The 21301-nt window shown below is 45.5% G+C and overlaps 1 protein-coding gene across 2 annotated transcripts in view; it reads right to left on the bottom strand.

Moving 5' to 3' along the window:
* Nucleotides 1-6757: 6757 nt before the first annotated feature.
* KLHL28 (kelch like family member 28) overlaps nt 6758-21301 on the bottom strand; it is a 403361-nt gene continuing 388817 nt past the window's right edge. For both annotated transcript variants that reach the window (XM_069637488.1, XM_069637489.1), the window contains exon 5: nt 6758-9075. In XM_069637488.1, the coding sequence (XP_069493589.1) occupies nt 8912-9075 (164 nt within the window). In that variant the 3' untranslated portion in view covers nt 6758-8911. The remainder of the gene's footprint in view (nt 9076-21301) is intronic.

Raw genomic sequence — 21301 nt, forward strand, 5'->3', positions numbered from 1 at the left:
GCCGAATTTGACAAGGTTGATCACCACACACTTCTTGACACTCTTCCCCTCCAAGGGTTTTTCTGGCTGGCATGTACTGGTTTTTGTCTTGCCTTTCTAACACTACTTTTCACATTTCATGATCTGGATATCATTCCTGTTCTTTTCTGTTACAATTAAGTGGCCCCCAAGGCTATGTTCTTGGACCTCACGTCTTTTCCCGCTACACTTCTTCCCTTTGAGATAATGTCTAAATGTGGCTTTTCTTATCACTACTACACCGATAACTAATCTTTCACAAACTTGACCGATAACCCTTCATGCAACTCTTCTTGCCTGCTTGCTATTTAACACTGGATGCATTCTCCTTTCTTCTACCTTAATCTTTCAAAAGCTGAAGTCCTCCTCTTTCCATCTTCCTGCACTTCTCTCTTCCTACCCGTTTCTGATCTCTCGGTCCCTCCTTTCCTACTACCTTTTTCTGATACTGTGCATAATCTAGTTGTGCTTTTTGATTCTTCTCTCACCTTTTATCTATCACATTTGCTCCATAGTCCAACACCATTTTCACCTATTTAACATGTGTAAGATCCATCACCTCATGTCTTTCTGCGGCTAAAACCCTAATTTATGAATTTGTTTCCTTCGGTCTCTTCCACTATTCCTCTTCACTCCTTGGTCCATCTTCTTAACCGCCCTTTCCCTTCTGCTCGATTTACCATATTTCCATATGCTATATTGTCACCCTCCACTCTTGCGCTTCTATTTCCTCATCTCTTCATTCTCCAAACTGGCTTTTTTTTCAAAGCCCTTCTCCATTTCAATTTTCTTTGCATCATCTTTAAGTGTCTACATGGCTTACCTCCACATTATCTTCACTCTAATTTCATATTAGTCTCCTTCCCATTCCTTTTGTTCTTCATCTCTTTCTTCTAGCCGAGACCAAGTCACCTCGTGGTCAATCCCGTGTTCATTCCTTTTCCTTCCTCACATTCAAGTACTGGAACTCCTGTTGCCTCTTCATCCTCGATTCCTCCTCCCTTCCTGTTTTTCGTTTGAGTCAAAGCCTTGCTCCTTCCTCTCTTCCGATTCTTAAATATGGTTTCCGATCACTCATTGTTTTCATATTATACCATTCATTTTTTGTTCTTTGTTCTGCATTTCGCACAAGTGCTATACAAATACAATACATTCAAATGGCTTTCTCTTGTAATGGCAGATAAGTGAAAGTGTTTGCAGTATTGAAGTTATATTACCAATACCATAACTTGTTCTTAGTTTAATATAGGTAAAACAATCTCAGCCGTGTGCTAATATTTTACGCAAATGCAAATTTACAGACCGAAACTTTTTTCCAAGTTTATTTAGTAAACATTTACATTAAACGAAATACTGTTATGACGACAATCAGTACACAGCATTACAATAGCAGCACATGAAAAACATTGCTAAAACAAGGAGCACAGAGAAAAAAAATAAGAACTTTACGGTTAATGTGTTAAAAAGGAAATCAAATGCCTCTTATTGTGTAAACAAAAAACAAAAAAACTGTAGTAGGTATAAACAACACTGTACACATTATGTGATAATCCCAACTAGATGGCATACATAGTATTATCTACACTGCTTCAGAATTCCATAAAAAATGTTTTAAAAAAATCCAAATCATCTTGGGTTTAATACAGCGCATAAGGCAAAATATAGGCATATCATCCAGTTCTTAAACTTTCATTAAATCTTCAATAGGTATTTAAGGCAAGCTTGGAACTTTTTGCATTGCGTTTCAAAGAATGAACAAGACTCACAAATGGAAATATCAAAAAAAGCAACACTAAGCATCTATCATCAATCCCATTTTATGTAAACCTTTAGCTAATCAGACCATGAAACGTCAGCATTGGTTGGGTTTATATTTTGACCGTTTTGTTTTTCATAATGGCAAACAAACAGCATTTCTTGATGCTCACTCACTACACCCTTTTAAAGTGCTTCCACAAGAAAACATGTTTTAATTGAAGATTTAGAACGGGATGATATGACATCTTGTATGAACTCGTTAAACTGCAAAAAGATGCAGCTTTTAACCAGTTACATGTTTAAATGCTCTGTTGACATAGGTCTTCTCTATCAATCAGCAATTCAGGTGAAAAGAAAGATCCTAAGTGAGCGCTCCAAAAAACAATAAGTGCTGGCATATTGCTTTCATACTGTTGGAGGGATTTTGAAAAGGTGATACAACTTTACTATATTAGCATTTTCTGCAGAATACCGCATCACTGGTTTCATCATGTTAAAACGCAAAGCCTCATTAGTTGGTTTTCACCCAGAATCAAAGTTACCCCCATATTAAACCTAATCTCATGGTCTTGACATTAAGACTATAGGAAAAAAAACAAGTGATCTCCATTTGTATGTGGGCTGCACAAACCACAATTATTCTAAGTGCCTATCTGACACAAATTTGTTATTGGAAACCACACCAACAAATGAACTAGAAATAATGCAAACTGATCAATGCTTGAAATGTGGCTCTTCAAATAAGTTACATTCTAAACCAATGTCATCTAAGAACCCCCAAACTTGGTTAAGCATTTTCTGGATTACACACAACAATATGTCTACTTGGCAGAAAACACTGTCCATCATGCATGGGTAATCCTTTAGCAGAAAAAATAGAGGCTCTTTGCTCAGGCTCTTTTACAAAGATGTACTGTGGCACACATGAAGCCGAAACAGGAGACCAAAAATAGTCTCCAGAACTATAAAAACCAAGCCTGGTCTACAAGCAATGCTCCACTCAGTTTTCCTCCAATATACCAACTCTGCACTTTACTCAGCTAAGCAGAAAAGAAGTCTTATAAATAAAAGCAAACAGGCTTTGACCTGAGCTGGGTGTTTAAAGGGTATTGAGAATGTGAACAAACTTATGAATTTGGGAGAGCAGAGTATGAAGTCAGTTTATCACTTTCTTGCTCCAAGCAGCTATGTCATCAACTTTAAGAATCCAAATGGAACAAAGATTAATATTTGAAAAATGCATGCATAGTACCACATTCAAGTGTCCTAGTGACTTCCTTAATAGGGATGTTTAAGTAAAGCCATTGGCTCTGCATTAACAGTGGTGTAATGAGTATGGATCTCTGATATTTATGTATCTATGCATTTCTAACGCAGACACCTGGTTGGAAGCAGCAAATCCAAAACTGAGGAAAGACATCCTGTGAGATGTAATGAGACATAAAATAGGTCAGAGGATGAGATCGAATAGTACAAATATTCCAGAAGTTAATGTTAAGTTAAGTGGCTGGTACTAAAATAAAATGTATGTTCCTAAATTGGGGAGGGATTCCAATATTGTCAGTCTGGACCTGACGTGAGGCACTACTTGCCAGAAATGTGGGTAGAGTAGTGCAGAACACTTACATATATTTAAGCAAATAAAGAAAAAAAAAAGGGACCGGTGTGGCCTTATGTATTTGAGAGAATATGTCTGGCACTTGAAATCTGGCTACAGCATAACCCACTACTTATACTACTCAAAGAGGCCGCCACCTAGGATCTTATCTGTGACCACTCTGCTAGACTGAGACCGCATTAAGTGTCGAGAGTTGCAACAAAAAATAAATAGTGATTCAAAACTTGAAATCCAATCCGGTCCTTCAAATAGAGGCATGGCATTAAAGAGTCTGTCCATGTTAACATAGAAATAGCCGATTTCAAGGAAGAGACACGTACAATCTTTGAATGACTGGAAAATGTATTTGTATTTTTAGGATTCAGCGTGGGGGAGGGACAAAATCACTAACTTGTCCAGAAACACTCATCTTATTTAAAGTTTCTTTTTAAGGCTGGTCTGCCCTCTTCTGAGGATAGTGCATGTTCGACCTATTAACAGATTTCCTAATATTTGTAAATATACTGGATTACTTTTTCATATAACCCTATCCTTTTGTTTCCATTTTATTTATTGCTGTAATTGATTATTCAATAACATTTCAACAATTTCTGGAATTCGTGGTAGAAAAGCAAAATAAAATGCTTTGAGCCTACTCCTCGATCACTTAGAGATAACCTTGTTGAAAACAGGGACCCTTTAAATTTTCTTTGGTAAACTATTTAGTTTATGACGTAGCCCATATGAAAAATAATCTTTTATCCAAGTCCCACTAGCCCCATTCCTCCCAACCTGTGCAATGCCTTTATGGAAGAATAAAGCACTTTTGCAAAGCACAAATTAAAAAGTAATTTAAAACACAAATTGCACAATAATCCCCTCCATTTCTTCGGTACCAGCAGTCAGATATTTCTAGTTCACTTTCTTTCCCCTTCATCTGCACCATGACTCTTTTAGGTTAGTTGATGGCAGGATGTTCTGGAAAAAGTCATTTCTGTACACTGGTGAGAAAGTAAAATGTGGTGCAGAAGCAGTTCAAAGCAATACAAAAGAGGCTTAGTTGGAAATATTAATGGTCACGGCTTGAACAAAACTGTGCATGTCTTATGGAGGCACACCCAAAGCATAGTCTTTACCGCAGGTATGTGTTTAACATTGCAGATCCATCAGGACACTAGAAAACCACGGATGCTACCTTGTGCATTACTGCAGGAGCACGTACAACTTCCAGGTCAGTGTTTTTACCATAGTATTACACCATTCAGGAACCTCGAAGGCTCTAATAGCCTTTGTCCGAACTCATGTCATTCCCAGCATTCAGATTGCAAAGTGTCTTTTTTCAGCACATAAAATAGATAACAAGGGTCTCTAGGTCTCTACAAGAGAGGATGAAAGTGCAGGAGAGAGAAAAGAATTACCCGAACTCCAAAAGAACTTGAACATGAGAGATGGAAATCATTACTGCCACAATGTACATTTTTAGAGGACTACCAAATTTGGCTGATTGGGTACCTAACTCTGCTGCAAATTCTAAGAAGCATATTCAGCAACAGCTACGTAAGACAGCTAGGATAAAGTGAAACCTCAAAATGTGTAAACTTCCAGATTTGATACAGTTCTAATCAAAGAGGCATATAATGCAAAGAAGAATTTGAGAATTTGTTTCCCAACTTCCCTAAAACCCTTTAGCCATCCTTGAGCTATCTCCAATATTGACTGCGCAGGAGATCTAGGTGACACAGCCAATACCTAATTTATTGGCAAGGCACGGAACAGCGAATCTATAGAATGCTCAAAGGCAAAATAATAAGCAAGTAACTAGGTCTACTCTGCTTACACTTTTTAAGCAGCTTAGGTGAAATATAAACATGTTTAAGAATGTCCAATGTGCGGTTTCTAGTGGCTCAGCGGCTACTGGTACTATGTAGTTAACACCATGCCAAGACCAAGTTTATAGGATTTAGCAATACATCTTTAGACCATATGATCAACTGGTACCAGGGAGACAGGAGAACAACTTTGGTTGATAGATACAACCAACTAAGGGATTATATCCATTCCACTGTAATGTATTACTGTACACACATCAACACTGTTTTCCCAGCTTGAACCCCTCTAAATACATCATTGCCTTGAGCAGCAATGGGGCCGGAAGCACTGGTAAGACAAACTGAGAAACAACAACTTTCTTCCTCACCAGCCTTTGCTTGGATGACCATTTTACCCAGTGATGGGACGGTTTACCTACAGGTATTCATGGGTAGCAGGTTAGTAGTGTGCTAGATAACTTGCAATTGGTCTTGTGCCAGCTTTAAGCATTCACAAAACAATCCACCAACTGCACCTGAACATTGCATGTGCAAGACCTCATAAGGTGCATATTGCAGAAACCATTACAGGTCTTATGAGGAACAACAACAGAGGCCTTAAAAAAAAAAATAAAGACACACACACAAAGCTAAACAATGCATGATCGTCACAAACACCACCAGAAAAGTTGAAAGGCAACCAGCAGGCTGTTATGCTACAAATAAACGGAGAAAACAACCTACTGAACGGACAGTTTAAATTTAAACAGTGGCATGCATTCAAAGGTTTGGTGTCCCTTGATCGAATCAGCCTACCCAGACGTGCAGTTACTCACTAAGCACACCACCCTTCCTACTTCCATTCACAAATCCTCACTGCTTTGGTCAGTGTGCTAGTTTCCACGCTGACCAGCTTTCCAACACACATGACTTTGCTGCCGCCATTTAACCTTTCATTTTTTCAATCGCCCTTAGTTTATCCCTATTTTCTTATCCCAGGACCACTCTGTGCTCCCATTTGGATGCAACCGTCAACGTCCATTCCTTTTAGGGTGTTGTTCATTAACGCATTACACCCTGCATTGCATTTCTGCTACCTTAGCATGCTTCTCTGGCTCTGTGATCCTGGAGATAACCTTGTCAGTCTCCCAGCAAAAGAACACACCAGATCATTTCCCCAGCTACCGACTACCCAACCACGTTTTTTTACGTAATTCTTCACCAATTCCCCCTCTTCCTTATACACCAATCCCCTCTATGGAACAACAATGCTGGTAAGCAGGTCCAGAGTCTGCTAAATCTTGACGGGACAGGATTATGCATGGCTGAGAAGTGGCAGAATCCTGATGCAAACGGTTTCTGGTCTTTAAAAATGAGTGAACTGATGTAACAAAGTAGGCGAATCAAACACAGCAAACAAAGAACCAATCGAAGTAGTTAAACCTGCAGGAGGCCCATACGAAGATTTTAAAAGTTGCATTACATTTATTTTTTGGTTTTCTGGTCCCGCTTGTGAGGATCCTAACATGGGCAATACAAAGGAGAGAGACTAAAAGGGTATCAAAAGCAAATAGAGTAGGAGGAAGGAAATGTGTTTTAATTCAGATACAATCATGGCATCTTAAAACTCTGCAACTGGAGGGAGAAAGAGCTCATAAGCAAAGATTGAGCTTTTATCTAAATACAAAAAAATGTAAACCCCAATAAAACTGCTTAAGTCTTACCTCTGATCATATGTTTTGCTTTAAAAAGATGAGCATTATTCAATCATCAATTTCCCTTTCAGTAACAAGGCAAACTATTTCAATAGTATTACTGGAAACATTTGGGTTTATGAAATGCATACTATTATTGCTGAAAATGACCTACAAATTATTGTAAACTAGCAAAGAAAAAAAACATTTCTGAATAAACATCCTGCCAAACTGAATTGCGTGAATGAACTGCAGTTACATAATTTGTGCAAAATGCTCTAAAAAATTATTGACATTTGAAGAAACACATTGTTGGGATCGATCACAATGGTTCAATTTGAAGTCGCCTTTTAATGGAAGAACAAAGAACACTGCAGGGTGCAGTTTACACAAGAACTAAGAATAGATGAAGCACACGTTCCTCACTTAATGCATTTATAAATAGATGGCTTCTTGATCAACTATATACAGTATGTATATATTATTGCACTTTAGTAATTATTCTATGATGAAGGGAAGTAATGACACTGGTTACAGTGAAATCAGAGGTAACAAAAGGAAAAGGATCAGTAAATCAAAACGCGTTGGCTACAGAAATAGACTCATATTATCCAAGTGCCAAGACTTAACACATCCAAGTACCGACATTGGGCCAAGCAAAAGGTTCCACTACGAATCTGTGTCTGCTCAAGTGAGCTAGATTCCAACACTCATAGTAATATTACAATAACGAGGCTAGATATTCTGTGCTCGATTACAAAACCAGGCGCTGCTTTTGGATTCTGGTGTTCAACAAAACACCACTCATAAGGTCCAGCCACAAAGTACTTAAAGTGCAGAATATATAACTTAGCCTGTCATTTCTTTTTCAATAATGTTCTGTTATGAAAGCCATAGATAGACTGCAGTAAACAAAATAATTCATTTCAAACATTGAAAAAAAGTAAATAAAATTAGATTTCATTGTTTTTGAAACTTTTGAAACAGGTCACATTTGTTAAAGGTTACAATAATTTGGTTATTAACGGACCAAAATTAAACATGCCAAAGTGTGAAACCTAAAACCGTGTTCATCTGAGGTCAAACTATCTCATGCTTTATGCATGCCGCAGACACTTTACAAACATTGGTAACAGCCTTGTCTGAAATCCCAGTTAGCACCATTTAGTTATCTCTGCACTCATTTAAAAAAAAAAAATATGTAAAAACGTTAGGGAAATATAAAACAAATAGGTATGGGGTGAAAATGGTTGCTCTATTTACAATGAGGCTCACGTCTGTGCTGGTTATGAATACCAAAGTCCAGGCTAATAAACAATAGAGCCAATTAGTCGTGATTAATCTAGTCGAAACATGAAGTATTGTGTATTTTTACAATGCTTGTCTCACATACTTCTCTCCTCCCACAAGTCACACCCTTCAAACACAATAAAATATTAAGGCTTTCTAGCCTTCCAAATATATTACAATAAGTATAGATTAATATCCCCAGCCCTAAAATATTCCAGTAGGTAAAAATAAAGAGTTCACAGGCAACAGACTATGGCATTTGTTATTTACAGACCTTGAGGTTTTACAGAAAAAGGCAGCCCTTAAATTACTTTTGTAAAAAAAAAAATGTGAAGCACTGGTATGAGCTTTCAATTAGAAGGAACTCCACTCTATCCACGCCTAGTTCAGTCATAGCTTCATCATATCCTCTAGCACAGTAGACTGCACAATCGGAAATGCAGAACAATTTGGAAAGCTTTAGGAAGGTCAGAACGATTGCATGTTTTTGTGTGGGCTTTCCTGACCCCAGATTGCCAGAGTGAAGTGTTCTCATTTTTCCTCTGGTTTGCTCATCCGATCCTAGTTGTTTTAAGAATCAGTTGTCGGAGTTAACAGTGTATTGCATGATGGCCACAAAGATGCATTTTATTTTGAGACCAGTCTTCCCCCAGCCTTGCTTCCCAAATTAACCTTTCCGATGAAGTACAATCCCAAAATATTTCATGCAGTTCACTTTTGCAGAAAGTCCACGAGTTCCAACTTCATCAAAGTGCAGTCAAGCCAAAATTACACCGACAGTCCTTCATGCCAGTTGAGTCCAACCATGTGTCCGAGATGGGGTCATACTTTTGTACAGTGTTTAGGTAGGATGATCCAGAGTGCCCTCCAACCACATAGAGGTAGTTATCGATTACAGCTGCTCCAACACCTGGCCAGGAGTGGGTAAAAAAAAATATATTAGAAGTATACAAATAGGATTTACAATTCTCAAATCTTTAAAAAACAAAAACAACCGTCTGTAAAGCTCCAATGTGCCAAGACAAAAATCTGAAGGTTTTTTTAAATGTCGACCCCCACAACAGCCACACCACCAGAGTCGCGAATGACAAAAGTGTATATCTGCAATGCTCCCATAACCCCATTAACCTTATAACAATTCAAATGCTGTCTGGTTCACAATGTACTTGTGAAACGAAACATACAGTTTAGAAGTGTATCTAGAGTAGGTTTGTACAACTCAACTCTTCGCAGGAATGCTAAACTTATGTTGTTCTTTGACTTTTGAACATCTACAGAAATGGAAGTGCATATTAATCATCCTTCAGGTACAGTAAGTAGGACCAGAACCAAGCATAGCATCGTAGATAAAGGAGTGGTTTCCTGTGGTGATCTGAGTGACTATTACAGGATTACAGCGTGACTAGGATGTACTTGGTGCTTTACATGTGAAGCGTGAAGCAGTGGTTGGAGCCAACCAAGTACAAAGGCTGCCCAAAGGATTAAAGAGGGCCTCCACAGTCTGCGCAGGACACATTTATCTAGGCAGCACTCCGCAATGAGGAGAGTTTTTTTTATTTATTTAAACACTATATGAAATGTGTAAAGAACCACAGGGGTGCTGGTATTCTTTAAGCAGACTTACCTCAGACTAGAAAAGACTACGACCTACAGTTGTATGCTTTGTTTTCTAAACATAAGGGATATAAACTGCAATAAGACTATTAATGGTAAGTAATTATTCTCCGTCATTTGTATGCTATGCATAGATTAGCAACTATTCCAACGTGGTGGGGTGTGGGGTAGGGCCTAAACTAATACAGTTTTCAGTACGGCTTGTCCTACATGCGCGCCTGCTCTTGTCTGTGTACCTGAACGCAGCAGTGAATTGTGAAAGCGTGTACTGGGACTAATCCCGGGTAGTCTTACCTTCTCCCCAAGCGGGAAGACTCCCCTCTGTGGGGGCTAGGGAGGTGAGTCCACTCTGCAAGACCCTCCTTAGTGGTCGAGACTAGTGGGACCCTCACCAGCAGAGACTCTACCTTTCGGGACAAGGACTCCCGTTCCTGCGAGAAATTCCCCAAAAGTTCCTGTGAGAAACTGCCCAAGTCAACTACCATAGCTGCATATATGGGACTTAATGAAGAGCAGTATGGCAACTTGACATTTGGCTGAAGACAATGTAACAAGAAACATACAGAACAAAACAGACTTGTATTTAACGGCAACAATTCAGAGTAGAAGGATAGTGCTATGCGCAGGGGAAGCCTCTCCTTATTCCCCCACCCCTACATCACACTGTGTGAAGGTGGAGTCAGGCCAGGTCGCGCAACCTGCGACTTTCGAAGATCGAGAAAAACACAGTGGGGGATGCCCAAGGTATGCAACTGCAGAGGAAGCGGTATGAGAAGGAACAGAGAGGAGAATTACCGGGTAGTGGCGTCTTCATGCTTGCAGACTGGTGGGCAGGTTCCCGACGAACAGCACTGAGACTACAGAGAAGGGAAGCCTAAATGGCATCTAGTCGCCAGCATCTGTGGAAGGCAGACACCCGACAAAGAACCGAGAACGGGAACGGGAACCCGAGCATCGAGAAGAGAGAGAAGCAGAAAGTGAGCGTGAGCCAAGCCCGCAACCCTTGCCCGCACAACTAAAAGGTACCTGGGGAAATCGGGAATAGCAGGAGGCCGCCGGGGAATAATGTGCATGAAGAACCTCATCCCAGTCCTACCTACGAGAACTAAAGCATGAAGTTAGATTGGAACTGTAAAATCCAGAGAAAACAAATAACCCAGTCCGGAAGACCGGTGTCACTTGAAGAGAGAAATTCCCCCCTTCATCTACTTTACAGGGAATATTTATTAAAGGACTATGGGACTCTGTGGAACTTCTCATTGACTGCTTACAGTTAAAGCTACCTAAAAACAAGGGCTGCACACGTGCATCGCAGAGTGCACGTTGACTGATGTTTGGCGGGGTGAAGGAGTGGCTCCTTCTTGTGACCTTTGAATTCTTTTTATGTACAGTGGTTGCATTTCGGGGTAATGAGATGTGTTTGTACCCATACTAGGGCTATTTGAAGGTGAGTCATATCTCAACTTTTTGTGAAAGGGTGGTAGAGTATAGCAAGGTGTCTTCTCCCGCTACTGTATAGTGACACTGAGCGTGACAATTTTCTATTCTGTAAAAACCCAGTCTCACGCATTAAGCAGAGGCGGTATTTACTGGAAGCGGGGGGTCAGTACCACGCCTTTGCTGATTGTGGGGCATTCAACTGGATGTACACATACACTAAAAACTGATATGCTTGGGGAAACGATTGGGGTGGGGGAGAAAGAAATTGGGACCTCCAAGGAGAGGCAAGAGAAAAAAAACAGGGCCAGTCTCTGCATAGAGTTCGAAAAGGAGCCAGAGCCAAGTCCCTCTGTGAAGACATCTGCAGATGCTGGCAAAAGGGAACGGGGAAAAAAACCCATGCAAACAAAAGATAAAAATAAAATCTCCTGGATTCCAAGATGGCCACACTGTGGAGAACACCATGATCTATGCTCCCCTGACCCTCGGGCCTCCTCAGCGAGATCAGTTTAGCATAGCCCTCCCCAGGTGCTAGGAATCATGTGGAGGAAAAGCCCAAATTGGTGGGGGCCAACATATCCATCTCTCCGAAGCGAAAAAAAGCGACCCATGAGAGGATAGACCACTGGCAGCATCCGAGAAGCGGTCTCACCAGGGGGGCGCTGAGGAGATAGAGTGGAGCGGGGGATTGGCTCCTGAGGCTGGAGCACCCGCAACAGCAGCAAGAGGGAGAGCTCGGCTGCGAAGGTAGCCGCTATCCCGAGCAGCACAGTGTGGGGCAGCCCTGAGAGGAAGTGCAGCGAGACGGGCTAACAACGCAGAGAAGACGCCCTCATCGCTCGGCCTGGAGCAGAGCCCCCACTGGACCCAAGCAAGGTCTGTGGGAAAGCTTAGGACACCTCTGGTGAGGAACGCGGAGCGGGGAAGGGACTCTGCCCTCCTGGGGTGCGCTGAGGCGAAGGACAGTCCGGATAAGGAACGCAGAGGGGGAAAGAGCTCCCGCCCCCTTGGAGTGCGCTCCGGCGTAGTGCCGGTAGAAGAGACAACAGGTGAGCGTCTCAGGTAAGGAGTCAGAAGGGGAGCCTCTAGCCACACGGCATGGCTCTGAGTGGGACAAGGTGTAGGAAACAGCCCAAGGGGTAAGAGGCGGAGAGGGCCTCATAGGGATAAGAAGTTAAAGACCTGACCCAAATAACAGCTGCACGACTCGCCTGGAGGGGGAAGCATTTTCTGAGAGTTGTGCCATAGAAGGAGACCCATTCTGTCAAACGTTCTGGCTCCGCAATTTATTAAGAGCCGACGGCCTACTGCACTCCCAGGGTGGGCCAGGAGTGGGCCCACAGGCAATTCAGGTGGGGATACCCATCCACACCTCTACAGACAAGCGGAAAGACCGGGTGGGGACGCAACCCGGCCCCCCTGCACGAGAACTGAGTGGTGAGGAGGGAGATGGGGAGTTCAGAGAGAGGGGTTCTCCCAAGGAAGGAGTGTCTTTGCCCAGTGACAATGTCTAAGAGCAGAGGGAAGGACATGCCCCTGCTCCCAAGCGGTCCTAGAAAAGCAATGGTTAGTGGACTTCAGAATTTGTTGGTAACGAGGTAACCTCCCCTCCCAGGAAATACGCAGGAACAGGGGGGACCAGAGGGCTACTCTGGAAAAGGAGGTGACAGACCAACAAGTTACGCACTCCCTGCTAAAACAATATTTCAGAGAGTTTGGTGACAAGATAATAGACAGTCCAGAAACAGATGACAATGATGAGGGAGGACCTAACTTATGCACTTCAAGAAATAAAACAAGACATTAACAAGGTGGAGGAGAGAGTTGATAAAAAATGAAAGGGCTATTCAAGAGCTTACAGAGGACTCTAGGAAGATCGAGACCTGGGTGGAAAAACTGGCCATAGCCACCCACAACTTAGAGGTGCAGAGGATCTGGAGAACAGGTCCAGAAGACCGAACATTCGGGTTAAAAATAACCCAGAAGAAGTACTGGCCAAAGATCTTGAGACAATGATGAAGGGCATATTCAAACATCTTCTGGATGTGGAAGAGACACAGGGAGGAAAGGATAGACAAGATACACAGAGTTGGCCCACGGAGGATGGAACCAGGGGCAGGTCCCAGAGATGTCTTGGCAGCCTTACAGGACTACAGAACCAAGGAAAGGATACTACAACAGGCCAGGAGGCCAAACAAATATCTTACAATGTGTCAGACCTAGTACTCTTCCAGGACCTGTACCAGACGACCTTGCTCAAAAGAAGACACATGGCCCGACCACACAGGTTCTCAGACTGAAAGATATTCGGTATAGATGGTCATTTCTGTTTGGCCTTGTATTTGAATGGCAGGGCAGACAACACAGGATCATCACAACGGACGAAAGAGTGAAGATTCTGGGGACTGAGGACGAAGACCGGGAGCCAAGGTTACCGAAAGCAAAGGATCACCGGCCGTGCAAAAGTTTGGAATGGTCAACAGTGGTTAAACCAAGAAGGGGGGGTGATCACCCCCACCTGAAAGGCACAGCGAGTGGAGGGGGTGGAGAAGGAGTGGCCAGTTAACTGCGAGTGAGGTGGTGAAGCAAAAGGGTAAAAGCTTGGGAGGCTAGTACAACACTATGCCTGGGGAGGGTGACCATGGTGAAAGTTGTAGGGGGCTCCAGGGGGGGCTCCAGGGGGGAGGCCGGGGGGCTGTGGGGTCTATTATGGGTAAGGCTGACCGGCTGGGGCTCTGGCTAGGATGGCAAGGGGACTCACCTCCCAAAGAGGAGGCTCGGTGGGGGGAGGGGGGGAGGGGGCGCGCTAGAGACTGCTTGAGTTTCTCTAGTCAAGGAGAGGGGGATGGGGGAGGTCGGGGGAAATCCAACCGCAAGGAGGGAAGGGATCCCAAGGGAAAGGTCATTCTACTGTAATGGGGTCAAGTAATAACCTGACCTTGTTATCCTTCAATATAAGGAGCGTAAACTCCCTGGGAAAGAGGAAGAAATTGGAGAAGTTCCTGCGGAGGGAGGGACCAGACAATTACGCTACAGGAGACGCACAGCCAGACACGAGATAGGGACCGCCCGAGGGTGCAGGGTTTCCCCACTATTGTGCAGTCATCAGATGAGACAAAGAAGGCGTGAGTTCTAATAGGTCTAGGAACCAATCTGGAGGTAACAGACATTGACAAGGACGCACTGGTGCGATACATTGCGGTAAACGTCAAAGGGAGGGGAGAGGGTTTCACTATAGCAGCTTTCTACGCCCCAAACAAGGGCCAAGACGCCTTCATCTAAAGCATATTGGGGAAGTTGGAAACCTTTGTGAAAGGCCTCATAATACTAGCAGGAGATTTTAATATGGCGTGGGTCCCAGGAAAAGAGAGGTCCACATCTACTAGAGGGAACCAAGGGAACCCCTCGAAGGAGCTGAAGGATAAGGTTAGCCATAGTGGACGTATGGAGGGAGAAAGAGGGGGACAAGGAAGGGTTTACGTTCTACTCCCGTGTACTGCAAGTCTTCAAGAATAGACTATTTATGGACCTCTAGGAAACTCCTGGGTCGGGTAAGATTGACGAGGTGGCGATTTCTTTATCTGATCATGCTCCTATAACAGTGCAAATAGCTAGAAAGCCAGGTCCCCCGGGTATATGGAGATTGAGCTAACCAGGATACTTGTTCAAGGACGAGATTTTGAGAAATGTACTGGAAGGGGAGATAAAGAAGTACTTTACCGACAACAAGGCAGCAGAGACCTCGGGACAAGTGAGATGGGACGCCTTTAAGGTCACCATCAGGCGAAGAATTATAACGATTAAGGCGTGGAGGGAGAGGGAGCTAAGGCTAACGGAAATTACCTTAGAGGGGAAATTGAAGGATTTAACGGCACAAATGGCACAGGTGGATAGCGGGGCCTTGAGGAAGGAACATAGAGCGATCAAGACCCAGCTGGAGATTATACAGTCCAGGGCGGCGGAAAAGGCCCTGGCATTCCTGAAGCAATAAGTATTACATTAAGGGCAACAGACCGGACAGACTCCTGGAGAGAATGCTCCCAAGGGAGGGGAAAGCTAAAGCAATTCTTAAACTAAGGGGAGAAGGCGGTAGTGTTACTATCGACACCAGAGACATAACCAGGAAATTCGCAAGGTTTTATAGAGATCTATATGGCTCGGCCAACCCATCAGAATACAGCCAAGCTCAATACCTGCAAACAAAGGATCTGGCCCAAATTTCATCCCAAGATAAAGGAATTGCTGGAGCGGGATCTCAGATGAATAAGTCCGGATTCAACACAGAGTTTTAAAAAACGTATAGGGAGGCATTGATTCCATTCTTGGTCCTGTTGTTCAATGGTATTGGGCGGGAGGGAAGAATAACATACTATTGAAGAGGCGAAACTGGCCCTTCCCAAAGATGACTAAGATCCAACACTATGTGGCTCCTACAGGCCAATAGCCCTGATCAATACGGACGCAAAGACATAAACAAAGGTCCTGGCCAACCGCCTGGACCGATTGCTCCCCGATGTAATTGACCCAGATCAGGCAGGGTTCATTAACCTCTTAAGTGCCAAGGACGAGTAGGTTTGTCCTTTTTGCATAGACTTGCATAATAACCTAGCACGTAAGGGGTTAAGGGTAGACAGACCAGCGATAACACTAGACTGATTTGTTGACCTTTTCAATCAGGTGAGCAAACGGGCCTCCCGGCGATCCTGGTCGCCCTCGATGCTGAGAAAGCATTTGACAGAGTGGAGTGGAGATTCCTGTTCCTAACAATGCTGCAAATGGGATTCGGGGAGAAGTTCCTCACCATGATAAAAGCCAACTACCAAAACAGCATGTTAATAATGGCCAGCTCTCAGAGCCATTAGGGTTCAGAGGGGCAGAATACAGGGGTGCCCCGTGTCACCCTTGTTATACGCTATATATTTGGAGCCTCTGTTGGTAGCAATATGTATGAACAGAGACAGGGATATCATTTGGGGGAAGCACTCACAAGATGGCTGCTTTCGCCGACGATATGCTCTTGACACTGGGGGACCTAGGGAGCTCCCTGAAGGCAGCGGAAGAGGTGGTGAATAGTTTCGGGAAGGTAGCAGGGCTTAAAATGAATCCCACAAAGACCGACATTTTGAATCTTACCATCCCGGGGGACAAGGTGGAGCGACTTAAAAATATTTTGCCGTGGGGGGGGGCGTGGCCAGCCGAGGAAGCCGACGGATGTAGCCTTGGTGAGCTCCCTTCTCCACGGTGGCCCAGCGGCCCGAATCCTCCCCTAAAAGTAATGATTTGTTGAAATTCGCAAGTGGTGCAGACACAAGTGTGCCCAGAGCACCAGCTGGAAGGAAGAGCGGCACCGGAACGACCGGCTTAAGATACAGAGGAGGCTAGAACCTGCGGGGCGTGGAGATAAAGTAGCAAGATGGCAGACGGGAGAAGGGTGGAGGTGGTGACATCGAACCCATGTGGATGCTGCAAGAGGCTGTTGGATAGGAGAGACCAGCAGGTGGCCCAGAACTTGAGGACCCCAGCCGGGGGCCGGTGGTGCGGTGAGGGACCCCGGAGAGAAGGACGTAGGCGGCAAGCCCCCGTCCCCTACCCAGATAGGAGGCCCATTGATGGGAACCGGGAGGGCGAGACCCGCTGAAGGAGTGTAGAGCTGGGAGGCCGCAGGAATCGCCAGAGCCCGGGAGAGGGATGAAGGTGTGCGGCAGCTAGGGACGGAGCCGAAGGGCCAGATGCAATGGAGGAACACAAGCGGGTAAACCACGCTGGCATGTCCCGTTGGGGGTGGAAGGTAATCAGAGGAGGAGATGAATATGAGCGAACAGTGGCTCACTTGTTCATGGGCTAATTATATTAAGTGAACGGTGGCACTATAAGAAGCTAGATCTGAGGAGCACCGTTTAAAGCAGACATTTAAACAATCGGAGGGCGCAAGAAGCAGAGCATGACTAAGGACATGGGATGCCAGTGAAAAGCAGGCAGGAAACCAAGGAATACTGACGGAATGGGGCAATAAACACGGGCCCACCCAGGAGGCTGAAGTACGAGACTTTAACGGGCCTGGTGACTGGGCAGATCCGGCAATACAATGATGGAAGGAACTCAGCCCAACATACCTTCAAGATGCCTTAGGAGGGACACCACCCCAACATGGGAGGCCCAAAGAGGAGGCCGTGAAACAAACACCACGGCCAGAGGGCGGTATACTGAAAGGCAGAACCTGCCCGCGAAGAGTAGTACCGAAAGGAACCTCCCCTCCATTGCTGTCCCCTAGGACGAAAAGGCTGAGGTTGACGTACTCCAGCGGCCAAAGACTTCGATGCAGCTTTGTCTGCAACCGCTCAAGGCTCTCGTCAGCCTTGCTGCCAAACAGATGGACACCATCAAAGGGCATGTTGAGAAGCCGGGATTGCACATCAGGAGGAAATCCTGACTTCTGCCACCACGCAAACCTGCGTATCACAGTGCTCGCAGCCATGGACCAACTGACAGTCTGCCGTGTCCAAACCCGACTGAACGGCTTCACACATGGCATCCTTGCCGTCCTGCACAAGGGCTAGAAAACCATCCCGTTCCTCCCCTTTGGGAATATACTCAGCCGCCAAAGATGCACAATTCCACAGTGTGAGTGAATCTTGCCAAGGCACAAATGGAGTTAAATGAAAATACCTTCTTCGCCCAACCATCAAAGCGCTTATCGTCCCTATCAGGGGGGATGGTAGGGTACGCAGCCTGCTTTGTGGGGGCCATAGCCGCCTGCACCACCAAACTCTCTGGAGTAGGGTGTATCGACAAATAGCAGGGGTCACCACTGGCTGGAGGATATTTTTTCAGAAGCGACTAATTCACTGCGGGAGACTCTCCGGAGCAGTCCAAGCCACCGTCACCCTTCTTTGCAAAGCCATATGAAATGGCAACACCGGGTCAGTGGGTGAACCTTGGTCCAGGATATCTGTCAGATCATTCTGAAGAAAATCAACAGGTGGAGCAGACCACCCAAAGTACTCAGTCACCCTCGACATGAGGCGCCTATACAAGGATTCGGCATGCGTACCATGCTCAGGCCTGCCAAACTCCACATCCGGAGAGGTATCAAGACCACTGGCGTCATGCAAGGACTGACGTAGTTCTTCCATCGGACTGTGACCAGACAACAGGTCATCAGGTACATCAGGAGGCACAACCATCTCCTCATCAGACCCTTCTTCCACCTCTGAATTATTATCCAGGTTGGAATAAATCCAATCTGGGTGGAGGAACAGAGAAGGGCTCAAAAACAGGCCTCACAGTGTTATTGAGGGCCTTCCTCAGAGTTTCCACAGCCCTCCAGGGCACCTCCAGCAAATCGTCCACAAACAGCGCCGATGGAATCGGCATCGAACGAGGCGCAGATGACTTCGACAACTGCTTCGAGGCCGGAGCCTCGAGAGTGTCCCTCGACGGACATGTCGCCGATGGCGTCAACGCCTTCTAGGGCGGCTTCACAGGTGCCGACAGTCACGATGGCATCGAGGACCGGGACCTGGATCTGGCACGGCTATGGCGATCAACCTTGTCCGATCGGGACCTCCACGGCTCCCGATGATCACACTGATCGCCCGAGCCCGAAGGCATGCGAGTGGTGGCCCTGGCCTGTTCCTTGCCGGCTTCTCTCGAAGTTGCGAACGGAACCGTGCCCTGCGATTCGAAAATTGCCATCATCTGTTAGCGGAATGCCTCCCATTCGGCCGGCGACAAATACTTGGTCAGCCCTACCCATCGTTAATTTCTTTCGGTTTCCGCAAGGCCTTCGATGTCAGGGACTGGCATTCATCACAGTCGTCGGTGGCGTGGCTTTCGCCGAGGCACCGGAGGCAGACGTTGTGCGGGTCCTTGATGGACATCTTCGAACCACTGTCCCGACACTTTTTGAAGCCTGACTTCGGGGTAGAAGACGAAGGCATCGCAGTAATTCAAAGTAGAAGAACCGAGCTCCAAGATTCCAAGCAAACACGTTTAAGGAAAAAACTGAACTGAGGCTATGGGCGCCGTGCGTCTTATATAACATCCAGTGATGTTGACCCTCGACAGAGGTCCTCGAGGGACAACGTATCAACATCATCGACGCAGGATGCGTGGGCCGAAAAAAATTCCAAAGCAGCACAGCAGTGGTCATTACCTGTCAAAGATGTGGAATATGTCGGAGGACTCAAATATTCTTTAATGGTCCCAATCTGGAGCCCCAGATTAGCCAAATGCTACAGAAAAGAAAGCACCCTGGGATTGCCACATTGAAATGAATCCACATTCTTGTCCTTGCACCAGTTACTGAACTTATTCCAACACCGGTACCAAGATTTGGTAGCTAGCCTTCTAGCAGAAAGCAAGATCTCTGTTACGTCACCCGGAAGGTTCCAATCCTTATATCTCAGCCTCTCAGAAACCATGCGTGAAGGCCGAGTGTCTTGACCTCTGGATGGAGAACCAGACCTTCCTCTTGCGAGAAAAGATCCTCTGTTTGTGGAAGACGTATTGGAGGGCAGATGGACATATCCAGAAGGTCTGGGTACCACGTCCTCCTGGCCCAATATGGGGCGATTAGGATCATGGATTGCCGGAACTTTCTCAACCTCCTGATGACATGAGGAATGACGGGGACTGTAGGAAATGTGTAAAGGAGTGAAAATTTCCAGTCCACCACGAACGCGTCTCCTAGAGCTTCTCTTGGGGGAAATTCCCTTGAGCAATAACAATTCGCACTTCCGGTTGGTACCGGTCGCAAACCGATCCACTTGAGGGGCTCCCCAAAGGGTGAAGATCTCCTGAAGGACTTCTGAGCTAGTTCCCACTCATGGGAGATTGTGCTCTGCCTGCTCAGAGTGTCCGCCCCTGTGTTGTACTCTCCAGGAAGGTGAACTGCTGACAGAGATTCCTTCTTGTATTGCCAAGATCCAGAGCTGCATCGCTTCTCTGCATAGTGGTAGTGACCCTACACGTCCTCTCGTTGAGATAGCACATGGCCACTGTGTTGTCCGTCATTATCAGGACATTCGTTCTCCTTACAGATGGCAGGAAAGCCTTCAGCGCTAGTCCGATAGCCCTCAGCTCCAAAAGGTTGATATGTAGTTTGGACTCTGATAGAGACCAACGACCGCCGATTGTCAGATCGTTGGAGTGGGCTCCCCACCCCGTCTCCAGCCATGGTTTCCAAAAAGATTCTCCCTTGAGGAGGTTGTCCTTGCAAGCCCACCATAGAAGGTCCTGAGCAACTCTGCTCGAAACTTGCAGTTGATCTGACATATTCCCTAAAAATTGGGACCACTGAGTCCTGAGGGCCCATTGAAGGTATGTCATTCTCAAGCAGACCTCTGGCACCAGGAAAACGCAGGCTGCCATGAGACCGAGCAACCGTAAAAAAAAAAAAGAATAATCAAAGAAAATAAAAAAATCGGAAGGCCGGCAGATACTGGGCATTCTGGAATTTTGTTACCATCTGCAGAATGTGTTGAGCTCTCACCTCACGCGGCAAGGCTTTCCCCGAGGAAGTATCCAAGACTGCTCCAATGAGCTAGAGTCTTTGGAACGGTATCATATGGGACTTCTTGTTTTTGAGGTAGAAGCCCAGTCTGTGAAGGGAGTGGCAGGTGACGCTGAGATGTTACTGGGCTTGTTCAGATGACCGAGCCCTGCCCTGCCAATCGTCCAGTTAGGGGTAGACATGAATCCCCCCTCTCCTGAGACTTGCTGCCACTACCGCCATCAATTTGGTGAAAACCCTCAGGGCAGAGGTCAGCCCAAATGGCAGAACTTGAAACTGATAACGAGAACCGCCAACCGTGAACCTTAGGTACTTTCTGTGCTTGAGATATATTGGCACATGAAATTAAGCATCCGGAAGGTCCAATGATACCAACCAGTCTTGGAGTTGGAGAGCCTGAAGTATCTGTCACGATGCCCGCTCCCGGGGAGCCGGCTCAGGCCCTGCGTCCCCGAAAGCGGACATCAAGTCCCCGGGGAAGGTCCCAACAACCCCTTATAGGGGCCCTTTGGACAGCGTCCTGGCGCCTATGGCGCCAGGCTCATAGAAAACGTCAGTCCTGGCGCCA

The sequence above is a fragment of the Ambystoma mexicanum genome, chromosome 14 (assembly GCF_040938575.1).
Source record: "Ambystoma mexicanum isolate Mex_15411 chromosome 14, UKY_AmexF1_1, whole genome shotgun sequence".
Lineage (NCBI taxonomy): Eukaryota > Metazoa > Chordata > Amphibia > Caudata > Ambystomatidae > Ambystoma > Ambystoma mexicanum.